At 34.8% G+C, this 22,035-nt stretch overlaps 1 protein-coding gene across 5 annotated transcripts in view; it reads left to right on the top strand.

Annotated features, from left to right (window-relative positions):
- The window catches only part of DNAAF11 (dynein axonemal assembly factor 11), a 104,401-nt gene extending 85,815 nt beyond the window's left edge, over positions 1-18,586 (top strand). For 3 of the 5 annotated variants that reach the window (XM_074202447.1, XM_074202446.1, XM_074202445.1), the window contains 2 exons: positions 13,871-13,953; positions 18,274-18,586. In XM_074202447.1, the coding sequence (XP_074058548.1) occupies positions 13,871-13,953; positions 18,274-18,451 (261 nt within the window). In that variant the 3' untranslated portion in view covers positions 18,452-18,586. Of the gene's footprint in view, positions 1-4,802; positions 5,128-13,870; positions 13,954-18,273 lie in introns of those variants that run through there. The other 2 variants (XM_074202448.1, XM_074202449.1) reach the window with 2 other exon arrangements.
- Positions 18,587-22,035: the final 3,449 nt, after the last annotated feature.

Genomic DNA, 22,035 nt, shown 5'->3' with positions numbered 1-22,035 from the left:
GCCTGATTACTTGATTCTTTGAGTGAAAGAAATGAATTTTTTTTATCCTTATTTACAAATTTGATTTTTCCTCTGATGTAAAATATTTTGGGAATAAAAGATCATTTTCTTTTCTTCCATGATCCCTGTAGAAAAAGATAAAATTTCTCCACTCTCATATGATTCCAATTCTAATAAAAATGTTGGTTACTGAAACTTTCCCTTTTCTTCCTCTATGGTTTTATTATTGACTTTTATTCTTGCCCTTTTTACGACAGGTCTTACAATTTTTTGTCTTTTTTCCTCCATTTATCTAAGAAAAAGAAGATAGGGAAGAGGAGGGGGAGAAAAGAATAGAATTTTTTTCCTTTTGATATCTCATTTATCTTTTTAGATTCACAACACTAAACTGAAGACTCTTTATTCTGCCGCTGAAGTAATTAACTAACCTTGCTGCTCATGAGATAACCCCTTGGGATTTTCCCCTTAGAATCTCTGCAAGAGCTCTTAATTCTTTTATTATTATTATTTATTATTATTTTTTTAAGACAGTGGGGTTAAGTGACTTGCCCAAGGTCACAGAGCTAAGTATTAGAAATCCTCACCTGTGTGGAACAAACTTCTCACACCAGTCATTGAACCCTGAGAATTCAAGATTGACCAAGCAAACCAAACCAGCTACTGTGGCTTAAGGCTGTCTTGATACAGTTCTATCCCTGTATATCCTTAAGTAAAACTTTGGCATACAAAGCCATCTGTGAGTTCATTCCATATGTCAGACCTCAGGAATCCTTTGAATGTGGTCATTCATACCAGGGCAGATAAAAGATGGTTGTAGATAGAGCTATACTCTAACAGGGACAAAAGTAAACACAGGAATGAATAATAAATTATTACCTTGACTTTCTCTGTCAAATATTGATCTTCTTAAAAGGTCTTACAGTTTACTCTTCTATCTGCACAAAAAAGGAAACTTAAGTCCCAGAATGGTTATATGACTTGTCCATAACTATCTAATGGCAGAACCCAACTCCCTTGACTTGAGCACTTATGTTGTTTCTATTTTGGCAAAGTTCAAAGAAGAGAGAGGAATGGGGATATGTCTGCCCTTGATTAATATTCTTTATATTTTAAAGTACATTAGATTAGATATTGGAAAGCTAATGAAAATAAGCCACTAAAGCATTTAGTTGGGAAAGACTATTTTCATTTTTGAGGAAACTTTTTTGGGAGTGAGGAGGACATACTTTTAATAATTCCCCCCCCTGGGGCAGCTAGGAGGTATAGTGGATAAAGCACTGGCCTTGGAGTCAGGAGTGCCTGGGTTCAAATATGGTCTCAGACACTTAATAATTACCTAGCTGTGTGGCCTTGGGCAAGCCACTTAACCCCATTTGCCTTGCAAAAACCTAAAAAAATAAAAAAAATAAATGAATAATTCCCCCCACTTTTAGGCTGTAATATTTTATATATGTGTGGTATTGTGAGATGTGATCAGCCTTCTCAAGCATGACACGACTTTAAAGCAGTCAGTTGACTACTACAGTTCTACTACTTCAACTACAGTTGTTCTACTTAAAAAACCTTGTGCATGTATGCGTAATTGGTTTATATAAAAGGGCGTGTGGTAGACACTTGGGAATGAGTCACTGGACAGGAGGAAAAAGTTTGAAAATAAGTAAAAGAAGGAGGAGGAAAGGTCTGTGAGAAGAGACAGGGACTCATCGTGGTAAGGAATATGACCACTTTGTCATATAATGAAGGGTTGAAGAAGGAGAAAGTGGCACCATGCACATGAAAGCTAAGGGATGAGGAAGAAGGGTGAAGAGGGAGCTTACCTGGAAAGAAGGAAACTGCTTTATTCTTCCTAGAGCAATCCCTTAAAGGGACCAATGGATTAGAAATTTGCATTTACCATTCTTTGGAAAGTGGTTCTGGCTCTCTATAGCAGAAAAGTAAAAGCAAGGCAGAAAGTTTTAACTATGAATTTTCATAATTACAAAATCTCACAGTTAAAAATGACCCATGATCCCAAATAATTCAATACCTGAATACTATTCCTTTCTATAATATCTCAAACAGGTCATCATGACCTGTTTATCCTGACTATTATCCTATATTATCCCGACTCGGGAAAAATTAGTTTTATTTTTAGGACATTTTCCCTTATAGGCAAGTAAAATATGCTTTGCTGTAACTTCTACTAGCTTCAACTCTCTATTGCAAGGAGAAAATTACAATCTTTTCATTAACTTTGAAGTCACCTGTGGCATACATATTCTATCCTCAAAATTCTAATGCTTAAAATAACATCAGTTCCACAGGTGTTTAGTAATATCAACAGAACAAAGTTTTAAAGAAATTAATAATTAATGAATGAATTACATCGACATTGATACCATTAGATCATTAGAAAAAATAATTTATTTTTATATCTAGGCCTAATTGCTATGAACTTTAAACCAAATGAATGATTTATGAATCTACTGCCAGTCACATTTTCTTGTTATCAAAACTATTTAGACAGATTTAAAATTCTGAGAATAAAAATTTATAGAAAATTATTTATGTGATATGAAAGTTAATTGTGTATTAGACTATTCTACCTAACAACATTAATGAGTTGTACGAACAATTGACATTAGGTAAAAAAAATTTGTAAGAAAATACACTTATAGCATGAGTAATCTTGCAGCATTAAAAAGACAAATGCTTACCAGGGAAGTTATATTGTAGGAATTTCAGGGTTAGCTCATTGCCATATGCTGTTTAATTATTGCTTATTGACATATATGATATTGGTTATAATGTCATAAAATTATATGGGTTTAAATAGCATTGCATATGCCTTTAGATCAGTGACTGGAAAAGGTAAGGAAAGTCTAGACAAAATATTTGAGCATATAATTCCTAAAGGAGTAGTTATTTCACATACTTGGTTTGATGTAATTACACAAAAGTATGATGCTTGAACCCTTTCACTAACTAAATAAAGTTCCCCTTTTTACCAAGCTTGTAAGAACCTCCCCATGTAACTTTTTTTCCTGTGTCTCTGACACACAGGTCATGGTAAAGAAATGAATAGATACATATATATCTATGCACACACACACACACACACAATACCTACACACACAAAACTAGGTATAGAGTTCTTTATCCTTTTTTCTTCAACATTCTGAAGAGCTTTTGTTAAGATCTTCTTGAGCAGTCACTGTCCATGGTGTAGTCAAGATAATTTGGGTTCAAGTTCATCTTGGTTCTGTGACTGAATATTTCACTTTGTCTTTCAGTGATTCAGACAGGCTCTCTAAGACTGTTAAGTTGCAGAACACTTTTGATATGCATAGGTGGAGGGAATCTCCTCATTGGCAAATTCCTTATAGTCAATGAAATGCTATAGGCAATGAAATAACAACTGAACTAAGCAAGACATACTAATAATGCAAACAAAAATAGTCTGTGACAGTAGATAACTGGGATACAATATATTTTATTGACACCTTTTACATAGTCAAATTCTCTCCTGCATCTCATTCTCAGATTTCTGCCCTGTGAAACAAGATTTTTTTAGTTTTTTTTTCGCAAGGCAAATGGGGTTAAGTGGCTTGCCCAAGGCCACACAGCTAGGTAATTATTAAGTGTCTGAGACCAGATTAGAACCTAGGTACTCCTGACTCCAGGGCCAGTGCTTTGTCCACTACACCACCTAGCTGCCCCTGTAACAAGACTTTTTTAAGAAAAAGAGGAAGAAAAGAATATTGAAAAAATATATAATGTTCTATACTTGGTGGACTCTTTCAGCCTCCCACCACCCCCATCACTGGAGGTGTCTTCTCATAAGAAAAATGTTAACAGACTATGTCAATAGATTCACCCAAGTCTGGTCCTGTGGGAAGGTAGTGTTTATGACTTTTGTGGGTTTATATGATAACAGTATAATTTCACAGAAAGAATTAAAAGGAACTGGAGTTTTATCCAGTTCTAATATCACTTTTTTAAAAAAAAATGAAAAAAATTAAGATACTGAGATGTAAAATGATTTGACTATCTACATAGCTAGTCAGCAACAGAAATTAGTCAGAACCAAAATTAGAAATCTCATTCACTCTAAGCTAGCAGGCCACATATGGCCCTTAACACTCCTGAAATTAAAATATAACTGGGCAATATTTAAAAAAATACACTAAAACATGGAGAAGATTAATGTATGATTTTCTAAGTCAATCTATGGCCCACAAGGATTGTCATGTCCAGTTTAGTGACTCCTATACCCCGCTACCTTGCTTTGAAGACTGCTAGGACAGTGGTAGGTTCAGCCAGTTCACACCAGTTCAGCAGAACTGATACCTAATTTTATTAATATATACTCATAAATATATGTGACTGGGTTGTTAAAATGGCACTTGTAATCAGGGTTTTCTCTAAGGTGGGTACCTAAGCAGTTACCCAATGTGAAAATCACAAATTTGCATCCTTAGGCTTTGTGTGTGTGTGTGGGGGGGGCAATGGGGTTAAGTGACTTGCCCAAGGTCACACAGCTAGGTAATTATTAAGTGTCTGAGCCCGGATTTGAACTCAGGTCCTCTTGACTGCAGGATTTGACTCCACCTACAGTGCCACTTAGCTGGGCCCTCCTACTCTTTTTTAACATTCATCTATGCAAAAGCATTTTCTAAGCACCCATAGTAATGTTCATTCTCTCTGTAGGTAAAAAACAATTGACAGAACTATGTTTTTAATATTTATTTATTCATTTCTTAAAATACATTTTACCTTTGATGAAATACTACATTTTAATTCCTTCATTTTTGTTACTTCAGGAAATAAATATATAACATAAAGAGAAGTACAGAACAGTGACTGGCTGTCATTTGTTTTCACTTCGTGTTATGCTGAAAACTCCCCTGAGATATTATGAGTACACTGATGTTTCCAAACAGTGACACTATTAGGAAGCTGGAACACAGTGATCCAGTAGAAATATGGATTTCAAGGGTTACCTTAATGCCCATTTCAGAAGCCACGGAAGGACAAGAAAAAAAGAGTTAGAATAGACAGAATGAGTTTTGGTTCTGCATGTGTTCCAACATTGGCTGCTTTTGCTCCATAAGGATACATTTGTATATTGTAAATAATGTAACTTAATCTAGTTCTGCATACCTCTTTTATTGTTCTTATTTGAGTATTAAATTCATGAAACATTAAACTACCTTTTGGTATATCTTATTGTATGCTTAAAATGGTCATCAGGGCAGAGAAGTAGTTGTTAATTTATTTGAATCCAACCATTGTGCCAGGATACTGGCCCCTCTCTGATGCTAATGTCAAAAGAGCTGCTTCAGTATTTCTCATCAAAAATCACTCATCAACACACTTCTGCCCATAATCCTAACAGTTAACATTTATATATCAAATACTATGTTTCAATTTCCTTACTGAGTGTTCTTACAAATATTAACTCAATTGATGATCACAATAGCCTAGGGAGGTTGTTATTATTATTCCCATTTTACAGTTGGGGAAACTGAGGCAGAAGTGGAGCAACTTGCTCCATGGTCACACAGCTAGTCAGTGTCTGATTCTGGATTTGAACTCCAGGCTTCTTGACTCCAGGCTTCCTGCCTCTCTACCTACTGTACCACCTATTTGGCATACTTAATTGGATGAACACCTTACCTGATTGCCACCACAGTTCCAGTCAGCATTCCTTGGAGGACAAGTAGCTGCTACTTCTTGGGAGGGTCCAGGTCCCTAATCTTTAGGAAGAGTCTCATATTTGTTTCTTAGCTCTAAGCATTAAGTGATGATTCTTCTCTGTGTATCATTTTTTTCACCCTTCAACTTCCTGATCTCTTCGTTTTGTCTCACACCACAACCCAGAGAAACCCTCCTTTTGTTCAAGAGCCTCTTCCAATGTTTTGATCTCTTTAGGTGATGGTGACCTCTATATTACTCTGTGTTGACTCTATCTATACACTTATACATAGATACTAATTTGGAGAGAACACTTGTCACTAAATATAATTTTCAACTCCAAGTAGATCTCAGTTAATCACATACAATTATTCTATTTGAGTCTTAATTTAGTTATAGTCTACATGATATGAAGCTTAAACACCAATACATTCATAGTCCATCAGTTGAATAAGGTCACCTCTACATGGAGTCAGCTTTTCATCACATTCAAGCAAATAGGAGATGACCAGGAATTTCTCCATGATATGAAGAGAGAACTAAATGGCCTCTGATGCCATTATAGGATCACATTACAAAATTCACTATATAGGATCAATTATACAGGATCCATTATGTAGGATCAATTTTATGATATTAGATGATATTTGGGGGATCACAATACAGTTAAACTAGTTGTAAACATTTTTTCTTTAAGCAGTTGTTGATTGATTTCTCCCATGATTTTACCACTGTTTGCTTCAATTTTCTCCTCAGCAAAATAAGGAAAATAATTTCTTCTACCTTGCAAGGTTTCTATGAGGATGAAATGATATTTTAAAAAAGCTTAATCGATAGTTACTGCTATATAAATGTTTAATCCCTTCCCTTTCTCTTCTTTTAAGTCCAAATAATAATTACTTATATTGAATAAATTTTGAAAACATTTTTGAAAGAAGGAAGGAAGATGAAGGAAGGAAAGAAGGAAGAAAGGAAGGAAATAAGGAAGAAGGAAGGAAAGTCAATTTGCAATTGTCAGGGGTGGGATGGAGGAGGCATAAGGAGTTTATAACCTTTGCACTGAAACCTTCTACTAACTTTTAAATAGATACCTTACATCTTATATTAGCAGATGATATTTAGTTCAGCAATCATGTATGAAGTGACTTCTTTATTACATGTCTCAACGTCCCTGAATTCACTAAGCTTAGTAGAGGCTGGGATTGGTGAATAAGATAGCTATAGTGCATAAATAAATACATATGAAATACATAAGAATAAATGCCAAATACTTTAAGTAATTATAAAACCATGTTTTATGAAAGTCAGAAGAAAATCAACTGGGAGTCTGGAAGAGTTTTTTGGAATAAATTGTATTTGAGGTAAGCTTAAAAGGATTAATATGAATCAATAAGAAAAAAAGAGGATGCTCAGATATCTCAGGTATAGAATATACAAATATGAGCATAAGAGAGCACAAGACTTATTCAAGGAATAGAGATGTGTCCCATTTGGCAAGAGCAGTAGGTTTCCTAGAGGACAACAATAAGAGACAAGGCTGGAAAAGGGTTATAACAAGCCTTGAATGTCAGAAAAATGAGTGTTTTACAGAGTATTCAATAATGAGCCATTGAAAATTTTTGAGTTGAGGAATAACTTGAATAGAGCTTTGCATTATGATGATCAGCTTGGCACAATTACATGGATGAAAGACAAGGAAAGTGGAGGCAGAAGAATTGTTAGGAAATGTATCTATCCAAGGTGGGTGCTAATGAGAAAGTTTACTCTTAGTAGGGAAGAGGAGATAGAATCAGGAGGTTTTGGAAAAAAAATCAACAGGACTTGGTAAATTGATTTTAATATAAATGATAAGAGTGAGGGGGAGTCAAAGAGCTAATGTATTATCTTGCTATTACAATGAATAGTGGAAATCCAGGTATCCCTGATTTTTCTGGTATTTAATTCAGAAATGCAATCTTGAATTTCTTTTTGCCTGCTTTTATAGCTATATTAGTTAGAAACATCTTTAAAAAAATCTGAAACCCAAAACCTTAGATTCTGGAGCACAGCAAATTTTCTGTGAAGAAAAGTTCTAAATTTGTTATGCTATTTGCATTTCTTTAAGCACTGAGAATCTTTGTCATTGCTTATTATGCAGTAAAATAATAGTGTTGGAGAGGGGTTTTTTAAGATAGTAATTAGGCATATGCTCCAGTTCCTTGTTAATACATTTGTAATGTGAAACAGTTTTAAGCTATCCCAGAAAAAACTTGGTACCTCAAAGAATCAGAGAGTCTCAGAATTAAAAGTGACTCGGAGATTACTCCAACCCATGCCAAAATTGTTATCTCCCCTACAGTACCCCTAACAGAAAATGTTATTTCCTGAGGCAGCCTGTCCTATTTTTGAGCTTTTCAGTTCTTGGATTTTTCCTTATAGAAAGGCAGAACTCCTTCTCTCTGCAACTTCCAATTACTCTTCCTAGTTTTGCTTTCTTGGACCAAACAAAAATAAGTCTAATCCATATAAATATGAATTATAATAATGATATAATGCAATAATTGTGTGAAAATGTAAACAATAGGTTTTTTTACTCTTATGCTAATGAAGAAAGGGCAGAAATCATTAGAAGTGAGAGATTATAAATAAAAACATTTGATTTTCACTTGGGTGGTTTTAGTGTAGTTCCTGTATTTTTAGAATTAGAGATATGTCAAAACCTTTCTTGGGGCAACTATGTGGTAGAGCCCTGGAATCAGTAGTATCTGAGGTCAAATCCAGCCTCAGAAACTAGTAGTGGGACCATGGGCAAGCCATTTAGCCTGTTTGCCTCAGTTTCTTCATCTGTAAAATGAAATGGGGAAAGGAATGAAAAATCATTCCATTATCTGTGCCAAGAAAACCTCAAATGATGTCATCAAGAGTCAGACTTGATTGAAACAATTCAACAATGACATTGTCTTTCTTAATCTCAATTACATGTATGGAGTTAATATTATGAATATGGCTTTTTAGTTGACCCTGGAGGGTAGAACTAGGAAGAATAATATAATATAATATAATAATATAATATAATTAATGTCTGCAATCTCTATAAGGAAGAATATGTCTTACTCAGAAAAAACTGAAACAGTAAAGTAACTATGTAATTAAATTGATAGATAGATGGAGAAACATATACAAAGCTTTTGAATGCAAGTCAGTAGAGGGGGAAACAAAAAAAAAGTATAGTGGTGGAAATATTCTTCCTAATCAGAGGAAAAAAATAATGAGTTCCAGCACAGAGGCAGCATGTAATACTGTTGGCAAACCTCAACTGTATGGACACTGATGGGTACGCTCCCTGAATTAGAACAGCAAATTAAATTGTTAATTTGTCTTAATAATTTGTCATCAAAACATGGGGTAAGTGATGAAGGAACTGTTATTCTGAACCACATTCTGACTCTTCTAAGAAGAAACGAGTTGCTCCTAGAAGGATATGACCATTACGTTTTAGAGTTTATTATAGACAGAGAAAAATTGGGTAAGATCTGACACATGCTAGAGGGAAGAGCAGATTCCAGAGAGGCCAGTGGAAACTTAGGTAAAATCCCTTGATGAGAAATACCTAGAAAAGGAAGTTTGCTTAAGGGATGGAACATTTTGAATTTTAGAGCTAAAGATACAAACAATTACAGTATAGATGAAATGAAGGAAATGTCTAAAGAGACCAGTGTGGGGACACAGGCAAATCATATATAACATTGCATATTAAAATCATATTTATGGAAAATGACATTCCAGGAAATTGAATTTGAATTTTAAAAAATGGCACAATACTGGAACTAAGTGTTAGGAGTGATAAAGCTTGTCATAAACTAAGGCTATAAATTTCAAGGACATTTTTCAGGTCAAGAAAAAGATCAAAAAGGTGATAAAATGTCTTTGGTTAAATAGGACTATAACAAATGGTGATTGAGAGGAATCAAAACTACTCAGGTCTTAATTTGTTTCTGTTCTCTGTCAAGGAAAATATTCTCTGGACTGGGAAAAGAACAAATATTTAATGAGCAGAAATTTAAAATAAAAGATAAAGTTAGTCATGTTAAAGAGTTAAAGTAATGATGCCCTGGTTGGATTATATTCCATGCAATTTAAAGAAATTCTACATAATTTAAAAATTTTTGGCAAATGGTTTGCAAGAGTTCACAGGACCAGAAACAGACAAATATTATTCAAATTCATACCCCCCAAAGGAAAGTTTTTAATAAAAAGGCTTTCAAAAAGACCACCCTTAAAAAAGTACTCTTTAAAACAGAGGAATGTAGAAATTCAATTCAATTCCTGGCAAATTTTAAATAAAAAGAATATATAAATGAAATATGTAATTAAATATATATAAATAAAAATAAATAATGACTTGAGTGTTTTTAGCTATCTTCAGGGGTCATCACAAGGAAGAGTGATTAGGTTTTTTAACATTGATCCTTAGGAAAGAAATACCAGCAACTGGTAGAAGTTTTAGTGAAACAGATAAGGTTTTGATTAAAGAAAACATCTAAAATTAGAATTTTATGAAAGCAGAATGGGTTTTCTGGCCTCTGTCAGTGAAAGTCTTCAAGAAAGGTTGGTTGACTCTTTTTCAGGTATGAAGTTGATAAAATTTATGCTTCAAGTTGGAGTTGCATTATAAGATTTCTGAAACTTCTATCTTTTGTGAATCTCACAATTCAGAGTTCTGCCCTGACTGATATACACATGGAATCTTTATATTCTGCATGTTATATGACTGCAAATCTAATAATTGCATGATCCTTGAAGAATTATAGGGAGAGACAAATAATGAGAGGAGGTTGCCTGTAACATAATTTCAAAGAGGCAAACTTAGGTAAATTTGGACTTGAACCTTAGGTACATTTGGACTTAGGTACAAAAAGGTACATTTGGACTTGAAAGTGAAAAACAAAAAACCCTAACAATTAGAGCATGCTCCGACTGAAATGGGCTACCTCTTTAGAGGGTTTTTAAAAAACAGGCTAAATGACTATCCGGTGTTTATGATAGGGATTTCTTTTGTACACAGCCAGAGAGATGACTGCAGAGATACTTTTCACCTCTTCAATTATGTGATTTTTGAGTCATTATGAATGTAAACCATGTTCTAGCAAGCAAAGAGCTGGGCTCATATGGATTAAGTTCAGTCCTGGGTTATACCTCCCCCTCCCCCTAGCTTCCCTGCCTGTTATTTACTCTCCTTTTTTTCTCATTTTGCCCCCACCTATAGTTTGAACTAGAAAATATCAGACTATAAATCCTGAGTATAATTGGTGTGTAAATCTTTAACTACATAAATGGTATAGTGAGTATGTCATGACCTTCATTCAGAGTCAGGCAGGTTATATCTCCTCCTAAGATTCCAAGGTAATCTTTGAATTCTTGTCTATTTCTCCCCATCTATTGCTATTGAGTCTCCCTAACTGTTTCTGCAATTATTAAATAATTCTTATTCCAGGTCCATTTAATCAGTTAACAGTGGTAAGTTTTTACAAAACTATATTTCAAAGAGAAAACTTACAAGCATTTCTCCCAATATCTTAGGAATATACTCTTCTCTATATCATCTCAATCTGGGGGAGGGGAGAGTAGGCTCAATTTGCTTCAGTTCATACCCCAAACTGGTTCCATCAAGTTCTTATTCGAAGATGCTATCACTGCCAAATAGGTCATTTCAGCCTTCACTGGTATAGATCTGAAAGTTAGCTCATTGCTGCTTGAGACATCAGTTTGGGGGCTGGTTCATAAACCCCAGCCTGGAATATTAGGGTGCTGAGTCACCCTCTAGATATTTTACTTCTACCTAAAATAGAAAAGAACAAATAAACCCAAATCAAAGCTTGTTTTGTAGGAGCACATGACCCTCAGAATAGAGGAATCCCAAAGGTCTCTTATTATATGAATTGTTTCCTTACTTTTTGAATGAAAAAAGTGACTGAGCTTCCTCAAGAGTGAAGCAAAAATGGAGGTCGTTGATGCCTGCAGTAATTCAGCCTATCCAGTTAAGTGATCTGAACAAATCCTAGAATGTCTTTGCATGCTCTTCATTCTCTCCAAGGCTCCTCCCTGATGTATCACTAAGATTTTCTGATTCTCTCAGAATTTCCCTAGCTTCTCCAACTAGAAATCTGCAGGATAGCCAGAACCTATATAAACACTCAAAGTATTATATTGGGTATAGTATTCTGTCATAGACAACATCAAAATACTTTAATAAATTTCAATGGAATGAAAATATTTGACAGCATTCTCTCTTTCCAATGAGTTCTACCTGGCAGAACTAAAATCATCTATGTCCATAGCATCAAATTGTAATTTGAACTCTTAGTATTGAAACTAACTCGAAGTTGCTACCAGAGCAATCCCTCAGAAATTTTCTTGAGTTCCTCTTCACCTTCTGAGAAGATCACAGTTATTCAGATAAATGGTTTTATCTTGTGCTTTGAACTCCTCAGTAGGGGAACCTTCTCAGGTATTCCTGATGTTTTTGCTTAATTTATTCTCTGCCTCACTGCCCTTGGAAACTATTCTAAACCTCCTGCACTTTCCCCTCTCTGCAAGCTGAGGAAGGATATGGTTTCTTTGTTGAGAAAATTGAGGGCATTTGATGCTTCCTATTCTTCCTTCATCTTCATCTCAAAACCTCTTAAAGATTGTCTCCCAATCTTTCCTCTTTTCCTTCCGCTTCTGTCAGTAGAATTACCTCTTCCTTATGAAAACTCAACCCCTTTATGAGTCCTTGATCTGATCCCCTCCTACCTTCTCCAGCAGATGGCAACCTCAACATTCCCTTCTTTCTCATCTTCAATTTCTTCATATCTGTCTTAACAATTATCAATAAACAATAGAGGGTACATCATTTGGACATCAAAAGAGAAGATTTACACAGAAAGGAATGAAGTAATTATACATTTCATGAAAGAGGGTTGAGAAAATGGTGGATGTGGGATGAAATCATAAAGACTGTGTTAGTCCAGTGGTTTGTATGATACAACAAATAAAAGAAGTCATGTGAATAAGGTCAGAAAAGTAGGTTGGAGCAGGATGGTGAAAAGCCTTCAATGCCGGTTAAGAAGTTTCCATTTCATCCTATGGATATTAATGGCTTTTGAGTATGGTAGTATTCTGGTGAGCATATGCCTTAGGCAAGTTATCTTGGCATCTTTGTGAAGGATGAATGAGGTAAAGGGTGGAAGTCAGGGAGACCAATTAGTCTCCTACTGTGAGTCATTAAGGTCATCATTAAGGTCGAGGATGAGTGGAGATGAACTTTGATTTGAGAAAGTCCTAAAATAAGAAGCATTTGACAATTTGAATTTGGCAAGTGATTGGGTGAATCAAAGATTACTCAGAACAGTTTTCAAAAGGCAACAGTATGGTGAAGATTATGCATCGCTTGAAGACTCTTCCTGAAAGGTACAATCATGGCAGTAGATGGAAACCCTGTCATATGAAAGTCAGGCTCCTAAGAATTTTCATAATCTACCCTGCTACTTGTCAGAGCAAGGTTGTCGCTCCTTCTGCATATTGCTACTTCTTCCTGTGGTTAATCCTTTGTCATCGGGTCAGCCTTTTTGATCAGGAAGATTTTCATGGCACCAATAGAAATAGGTAAATTGGAAGCAGGTTGAGGAAGGGAGATAATGAATTGTAACTTGTCAGGTTTGAGGTGCCATTAGATCATCCAAGTGGAAATGACAAGCAGGTAGTTGCAAATGTAAGAATGATGCTTAGGGGAAACATTTGAGTTGGAGATATATATCAGAAATGTGATAATTGATGGTCTGGAGGTGGTAGTCCAATACTCTGCCCTAGTCAGACCACCTTTGTCATTTACTTTTCTTTCTATATGATCAACCTAATTCTTTTTCTATCATACATTGCCAAGATGATGTTTTTATGCCATTTTTATGCAGGGACAGGCCATCTGTCTCATAATTAAGGGTATTGAGTTCAAGCCTCACTGAAGACATTCAATTTTACCTTATTTATTGAAAAAAAAACCTTTTGTTTTATTTGTTTATGTAAACAAACCAGAGTTTAAAATGAGAGTCCTTCAGGTCCTATTAGCTGAAAATTTGTTAATGTTTAATACTCTTTATTGTGTGTACACACCAACATATCATATGTAGTTTTGGAAGATATATCAGGAAATAATATGGCACTTTCTTTGTTTTAGGTAGGAGAAATAATTATGGCTAACAGAAAAGTTTGTAAGCCTGTGAAAAATCCTGAAAGGACCAAATTGCAAGAAAAGAAAAGGTAACACTCCTTATTTAAAAACCTTAGTTTTACATGCTTGCCAAATTCAGTTTAAAGTGAGTAGGTTACTATTCAACTATTCTGTAATTTTGTAAACTAAAAGAACAAATTGTATTTCCACAAACAATAAAATTTGTCTGAGAATTCTGAGACTTGACAGTGGTATTGGTTGTAAAGATACTAAAGATACTAAAGTCCCCAAATTTCCTACCATCAGCATAGAAAATGTGTATGCCAGTATTGTAACCACAAAAAAGCAAGCTATATTTATGAATAAGCTATAGTTATGTCTCTGTATAACATAATCAAGGAACTGGGCCTATATCTGATTAAAAAGCACAACTAAGTTTGTGAAAGGCTTCCAAGGAAGACATTTGTTTTGAACTTCAGGTGTGGTCCTTGTTCTTAGGCAAAATGTAATCTCGCTACCACCCAATCAGTTCAACAGTTTTTTTTTCAACATAGCAATTTAAATTCCAGCTACATGTGTAAATTATAAGAGATCCAGGTCATTGTAGCTGAACACAATGGCAAAGGATTAACCACAGGAAGAAGTAGCAATATGCAGAAGGAGCGACAACCTTGCTCTGACAAGTAGCAGGGTAGATTATGAAAATTCTTAGGAGGCTGACTTTCATATGACAGGGTTTCCATCTATTGCCATGATTGTACCTCTCAGGAAGAGCCTTCAAGCGATGCATAATCTTCACCATACTGTTGCCTTTTGAAAACTGTTCTCTCTCAGCTTGATCATTCTGTAGTGCAATGATCACTTTTCACCACATACAAGATGCTGTTACCTAGTTGTATTTGGTACTTATAATTTGGGAGCGTTTATTTTATCAAAATTATCTTTGCATCTTCCTGGATAACATAATTTGTACATTGCATAGATGGAAATCTGCCAGGGAGAAATTTAGGCTTGGTAAGGATCGACAGACAAAGGGAGAAAAGGGCACCAGATACAGGTGTTGGATAATGAAGTCTGTGGACAGGGATCATGAGACAAGCATTCTCTCTTATCACCTCATTCAGCATAATCTCTCTTCTTTCAAACTAAAATGATTCTCTAAATGCCAGTGTCTTGGAAAACCTGCTTCCTCTTGAGTCAGATGGCCTGGATCTGCTACGTGTTTGACGTCTGATCAAGGGCAAATGATCTCACTTTTCTGAACTCCACCTAATACTACTACTACTACTACTACTACTACTACTACTACTACTACTACTACTACTACTACTACTACTAATGTAGTGTCTACCTTTCAGGATTATTGTGAGAATCAAACAAGATAATGTACATAAGACACTTTGAAAATTTTGAAGTACTAAGTGCCAGTTATTGCCCCAAAGTGAAGAGCACCCCCATCTAGCTTTGTGTCCTAAGTGAGTAATCTAACTTCTCTGAGCTCTAGTTAACTTTCTAATTTGCAGAGAAAATGCTGACCCTTGTTGATAGGAGATTCCTTAATCACAACATCTCTATACCAGTGAGATCACTGTTTAATCCTTGTATCTTCTTGGTATAATAGAAAGTAGAGTCAAGATTCAGACTAGGGTCTTCTGATTCCAAAATTAACATTCTTTCCACTATGCCATGCCAAGAAGGAAGAAATATTGACAGGGGTTAATTGGCAGTGTAGAAGAGAAAGAGGAAAATACGTAGATGAGTTCAAAGTTGGGAGGGTGGTTGGCTAGAAGGCTGATGCTTCTATTGGTAAAAATAAAGAATTTTAGAAAGAAGAAAGAGGGAAATGGGAGAAAGATACATTAATTCTGTCTTTGTATTTTGAGTTTAAGATGCCTACAGATGGAAATGGAAAATTAATAGTACAAGATACAGACTAGAGATAGATTAGAGATAGCTAGCTAGCTAGCTAGATTGGACATAGAAAATTGAGAGTTCAAGAGACGGACTAGAGATTAGATAGATAGATAGATAGATAGATAGATAGATAGATAGATAGATAGATAGATAGATAGAGACAGATCTGGCAGCCATTTGGCTGCAGATGATAGTTGAATCCACATTCCAGAGTCCTCAGCCCCAGGAGAAAATATTCTAGTTAACCAGAAAGAATCAATTCAAATATTATGGAACCACAGTTAGAATAATACAAGATTTAGCAGCTTATACATTGAAGGACTGGAGGACTTGGGTTATGATATTTCAAAGTTCAAAGGAGTTAGGATTACAACCAATAATCACCTGCCAAGCAAAATTAAGTATAATCCTTCAGAGAGAAAAAAATAGACACTCAATGAAAATGAGGACTTTCAAGCATCCCTGATAAAAGACTAAATCTAAATTAAAAATTTGACTTTCAAATAAAAGATTGAAGAGATACATTAAAAAGGTAAATAGGAAAAGAGAAATCATAAGGGATTCTATAAAGTTTAACTATTGATATCCCTACGTAGGAAGATATTACTTGTAACTCCTAAGAAAGTTATCATTGTTAGGGCAGTTAGAAGTATATATAGACAAATAGCATAGATGTGAATGGAATATGATGGGGTGATAGCTAAAAAATAAAAGTGAAGCATCAGAAAGAGGGATGTACTGGGAGAAGGGGAAAGGGAATGTTAGACCAGGGTAAATTATCTCATATAAAAGAGACTCAAAGAACCTTTATAGTGGAGGGGAACATAGAAGGAGGTAATCGGCAATGCTTAAACTTTACTCTTTTGTATTTGGCTCAAAGAGGGAGTAGGAAAAACATGCACATGCAATTGGGTTTAAAAGTTCATCTTACTCTAGGATAGAGATTTAAGAGATGGGCATTAATAGAAGGGATGGTGGATTGGGGAGGAGGTGGTCATCCGAAACAAAATAATTTTAAGGATGAATAGGATAAAATAGGAGAGAGAGAGAGAGAGAGAGAGAGAGAGAGAGAGAGAGAGAGAGAGAGAGAGAGAGAGAGAATCAGGTAAGTTTCTCTGACAAAAACCTGACCAGGTGTGAATAAGGATGACAAGAGATGGCCCTATATATGAAACAATCAAGGTTAAGTGATTTGCCCAAAGTCACACAACTAGTAAGTTTCTGAGGTCAGATTTGAACTCAAAACTGCTAGATGGTGCAGTGGATAGAACACTGGTCCTGTAATCAGGAGGACCTGAGTTCAAATTTGGCCTCAGATACTTAATAATGACCAAGCTGTGTGACCTTGTAACAACCTTCCTCAAAAAAATTAATAAAAAAAATTAAAAGGGGCAGCTAGGTGTCACAGTGGATAAAGCACCATCCCTGGAGTCAAGAGGACCTGAGTTCAAATTTGACCTCAGGCAGTTAATTCCTTAACTAAGTGACCTTGGACAAGTCACTTAATCCCCTTGCCTTATAAAACAAACAAACATGGAGCAGGACCTAAATTAGTCAGGACCTAAATTCAAATCTAGACTCGGACATTTAATAATTACTTGGCTGTACATCTTTGGGCAAGTCAGTTAACCTCATTGCCTTACAAAGACCAGAAAAAAATTCTATCTGTGCCAATCTAAAAATATATGGTGGAAAACAGACAAGACTCACCCTGTTTGGGAGGGTTTGTTGACATCAAGTGACATCACAGACCTGTTCTCAAGCACATAATTTTAATAAACTCTAAGTTATGAAACATTCACATATATTATATCACTAGAGTAATACACACAATAAGCATTGAGGGTAGATATGACAGCATTATTATTTCACAGATGAAGAAACTGATTCAGGGAGCTTCCCTGTCTTGCCCAGAGTCATTTGCTATTCAGTGACTGAGCTAATATTCTTTCCACTGTCTCCTATTACAGACTAGATATGTGGTTGTGGTGCCTGTGGCCTTCTTCTTGAAGTCATTCATTCATAAGCTAGTTTGTTGATCTTTCTCTGCCTAATAAAGCTAATGAACTTATGTGTTCTAGTGGGGAAAACACTGGTCTTAGAGTTTAAAAACTAGGTTCTGAGATTTTGTTACTGCTTCTAGCTGTGAAATATTGGACAAACAACTTCACTTCAGTTTCTTTACCTGTAAGGTAAGAATTATAATATCTGAAGTACTTATTTCCTAGGATTGTTTATGTTACAATACTATGTAAATCTTAAAACATTATATAAAATTATTATTTTGATAACAGGAAACTATGTATTATTTAAAATTGATATTTCTGCCAGAATTAAAACAGTTATTTCTATGCATTGGGTATTTAATACATGATTATTAAATTGAATTGAGTATATTTGAAATTTTTATTTAAATTGTTATCTTCAATAAGCACTTTTTTGCTTTGAAAATCTCATTCTCTAATCATCTCTTTTTGTTTTTGTTGTTATTATAGAAGCAACCAAATTGAGAAACTAGAGGTAGATCCCAGCAAGTATTCATTTCCTGATGTGACTAAAATAGTTCAAGAGAAAAATAAACCTTTGAGACAAATCCAGAAAAAACCTGAGGTTGAACCCTGTGATAACGACCCAGACTTTGAAGATAATCCTGAAGTACCACCTCTGATTTAAACTTTCAGAAAGCACTTTCTTTGATTATGATCTACATGTTCTTTCACTTCAGAGAATACATCATATTAAGTTAAAATTACATTGTAATTTAATCTATAACAAAATGATTTCTATTAAATTTTTACCTACTTTGAATATTATTCTTTTAGGAATAGCATATATTCTGTTTTTGTACTATTTCTTCTATTGTAATATAGCAGAAACTTTAAATTTTGTTGACATTTAATATTTTTCTTTTGAGTATTTCATATGAATCACAGAAATATTTTAAGAGCATATAAAAGCAAATAGATTTTAAAAATAGACATTAGACATTAGAATAGGAAAATAGTATTTAGTTTACATTTATGTAGAGTCATTATTCTATAGTTAATTGGTAAGGAGTTGTCTGCTTTCTGAATGTTTAAAATTTTTGATTGTGAACTTGGATTCTAGTCACCTAGGAATGGTGAAACATAGCAATTTGATCTCAAGGTAAAACGGATTTTTGTTCTTGGAAAAGATTTCAGCTCTTTATTGACCTCTCCCGGTGGTCTGAGAGCCAGGAGAGGTCAACTAGAATCTGCAGGTTAGAACAGGGAGAGAAAAACTAGTATGGAAAAGAGCCCACATTGGGAAATAACACTGAAGTTCAGTTTAACACTGTTTGAGAGCTCTGTGGCCTCCACAAGGACGGGGACTGAGGTTCTTAACTTGGAAAATAGAATAAAAGAAGCAAGTCCCTGCAAAGATCAGAAGCAGCCATTTCACTCAATCATGTAGAAATTGCTTCATGTCCAAGTTAAAGCAGGGAACTTTCCTTAAATTTGAAACAGAGCTTCCAAAGCTGGCTCCATTGGCATGCTAACCCCCAGAGAGGATATTTTCAACTGCCAAATAATGGTATGTTTCTCTTGTTTAGGGAAGATTGGGGTTTCCAATGACTGATAAGATGAGTTCTTTTTATTTTTTAAACCTTGAAACTACTTGGTACAGAACTGAGGCTAGAGAGGTGACATCTCTAAGAGCTGAGAACTTTAATAGACTTACCAAACTAAATATGTATGATCTGGAAATGTAGAGATTAACTTTCAGTACAAGACTGAAAAGGAAAACAGGCCAAAAAGAAGCAACTAAAGAAAAGAAAAGTACTATTTCTTTGTACATTTTTCTGCAAAGCTAGAATGAACTAGATAGACCTCTCTGGTCTTGTGAATGTTTTTTTGGTAACTTGGTACTGTAACTATACCAAAAGCTTTCCTAGATCTCAATGATACTATCCCAAATTCATCTTACAATCTAAAACATAACCCAATGCTGACATACTATAGGTCAAATCAAGTCTTTTCTAAACATAAACTGACATAGAATGATAAAATAAAAGCTTGATATGAGAACATAAATGTTTCATCTTCTATTCTGCTTTTCTTTCATGGAAGTATTATAGAAACTCTCCTCAATGGGATTCCCCTTCTTATCCAAAGATAATAGTAGTGGGAATAGTATTGGCAACAGAATTAAAAAACCTGGGTAGAAATCTCTCTGATACCTCCCATTTCCTGAAATCTCTCCGATTTCTCCTATTTCCTCATCTGTGAAATGGATTTAATAATTGTCCTCCAATGTTGTTATAAGTATGAAATGAAGTTATGCATATGAAATCACTGTGAAGTATAAAAACATCATATAATGACTGAAATGATGCTGTCATTGGTGCTTATAATAGCCATATGTGAGAATGATTGGAGAAGAAATTATTTTGCTGCATTGCTCATTTGGAAAAGATAGCCTTCTGATTGCAGTTGCAAGTATTATCTTCCTTTTTTTTATTATAATATGCTTGGAAAATCTGTCAGAAAAAACGACAACTACTTTTTTATTCACTGCATGCAAATCCAATATATATACTTTTTTATTCTTTTCACAGAAAATCATGGCTAAAATTGACTATTTTTTCCCATGAGTCTTTCTAGATTATTCCCAATTTCCATTTATTCTAAATTTATATTATTGTTATTCATATTAACCTCATATAAAAATGACAAAGCTATAACTGTGCAAAGGAGGAAGTGCCTCCCCTTCCTCTTGGTTGATGTAGTCACAGAAAATCCTGTCATCACAAAGTGCTAAGGAGTTTTTACACAATCCCCACGAAATGTGAAGTTTCTTAACTTTAGAAGATTATAGAGCTTTGATTCTCAGTGAAGGGAACTGGACAACCATCTGGTGATCAAGAATATCAATCATGACCGTTGGTTTTATTTTTTAAAAAGTAAGAAAAAGAAGCCATACAGTAATTGTATAGAGTGAAAAATAGGTATGTAGGAAACCTTGTACCTTATACCAGCCAGCAATTTTGGGAGGAGGGGATTTTCTCTCCTTTCCTCCTCCCCCTTGACCTTGTCATCTCATAAATGAAAACTACTCAGATCTGATAGAACTAGAAGGTAAAATAAAAAGACCAAGAAAATCCACTCTTTACTTCTAGAAGGGAACCCCAAAAGGCAAAATCACAGGAATGCCGTGGCCAAAATCTTGAGTTCCATACCCAAAACAGTGGGTATCCATAAAGTTATTTAAATACCAAGAAACCACAATTAGGATCATGAATGGCCAGAAGCTGCTGCTATAATTAAGAGAAGAGCTTTTAAGCCTCACAACCACTAAAATTTTCAGAGGTGAGTATCATCCTACCTGAAGGAGTCTTGTGGTAGGGAATGGGGGGCATACCCTTAATGGAATAGAAGGCTTTCAAAGACTAAAAAGACTAGTACTAAGTAAGAACTTGAAAATATAGATGCAAGAGTTTAGAGAATCATAGCAAGGTACATTAAAGTAAAGAGGCAGTACCAACATTTTCATGAAGAAACAAATGGCTCCTCAAAAACTTAATGTCTTCAAAAAGAGTTACATAAGTAAAATAGAAAGCCTCTTGATTGATTCTATTCTGAAGGTTTTTAAGGGAGTAAGGAAAATGAGGGGGAAGGAATGCATTAGTGTAAAAAAAAGGAAAAGGAAGGGGGCTAGCTTTTTCTCATAACTGAAGTCCAGAGCAGAAGGGGTTGGCAGACAAGTGAATCTCACTCTAATCCCAATCTGACAGATTTACATATTTGCAAAAACTCAGAGGAATGGGAAATGAAAGGAGTTAAAAATAAAAATATTGGAGAAAAAATAGATGCAATAAAAATTTTCTAATCTTGAAGGAGTTAAAAGAAAAAAGTTGATATAGAAATTAGGAGGATGGTTTCAATTGGGAATGGTTGGGAACATTGTACTGTACTAATGTGATGAAATATTATTATGCAATAAAAATGATCAAATAAGGACTCAGTTCAATACAATGATCAACAGTGTCTATAGAAGACATAGGATGAAGAATCTTAGCCACTTATGACAGAGAAGTATTGGACTCAAGGTGCCAAATGAAGGATAGAATTTTGGACTCAAATTTGTGTTTTTGTATTTGTTTTACTTGACTTTGATTATTTGATATAAGAAATTCCCTTCTCTCCCTTTTTAAAATTAGGAGAAGGGAGAGATTACAGAGGTGAAGAGGATAATTTGCAAAAATTAGCAAAAATAATGGCAAAAGAAGGCTATTA

This window comes from Macrotis lagotis, chromosome X (assembly GCF_037893015.1).
Source record: "Macrotis lagotis isolate mMagLag1 chromosome X, bilby.v1.9.chrom.fasta, whole genome shotgun sequence".
NCBI classification, from domain to species: Eukaryota; Metazoa; Chordata; class Mammalia; order Peramelemorphia; family Peramelidae; genus Macrotis; species Macrotis lagotis.
Note: the sequence above shows the minus strand (reverse complement) of the source record. Positions and strands in the feature narration are given on the sequence as shown.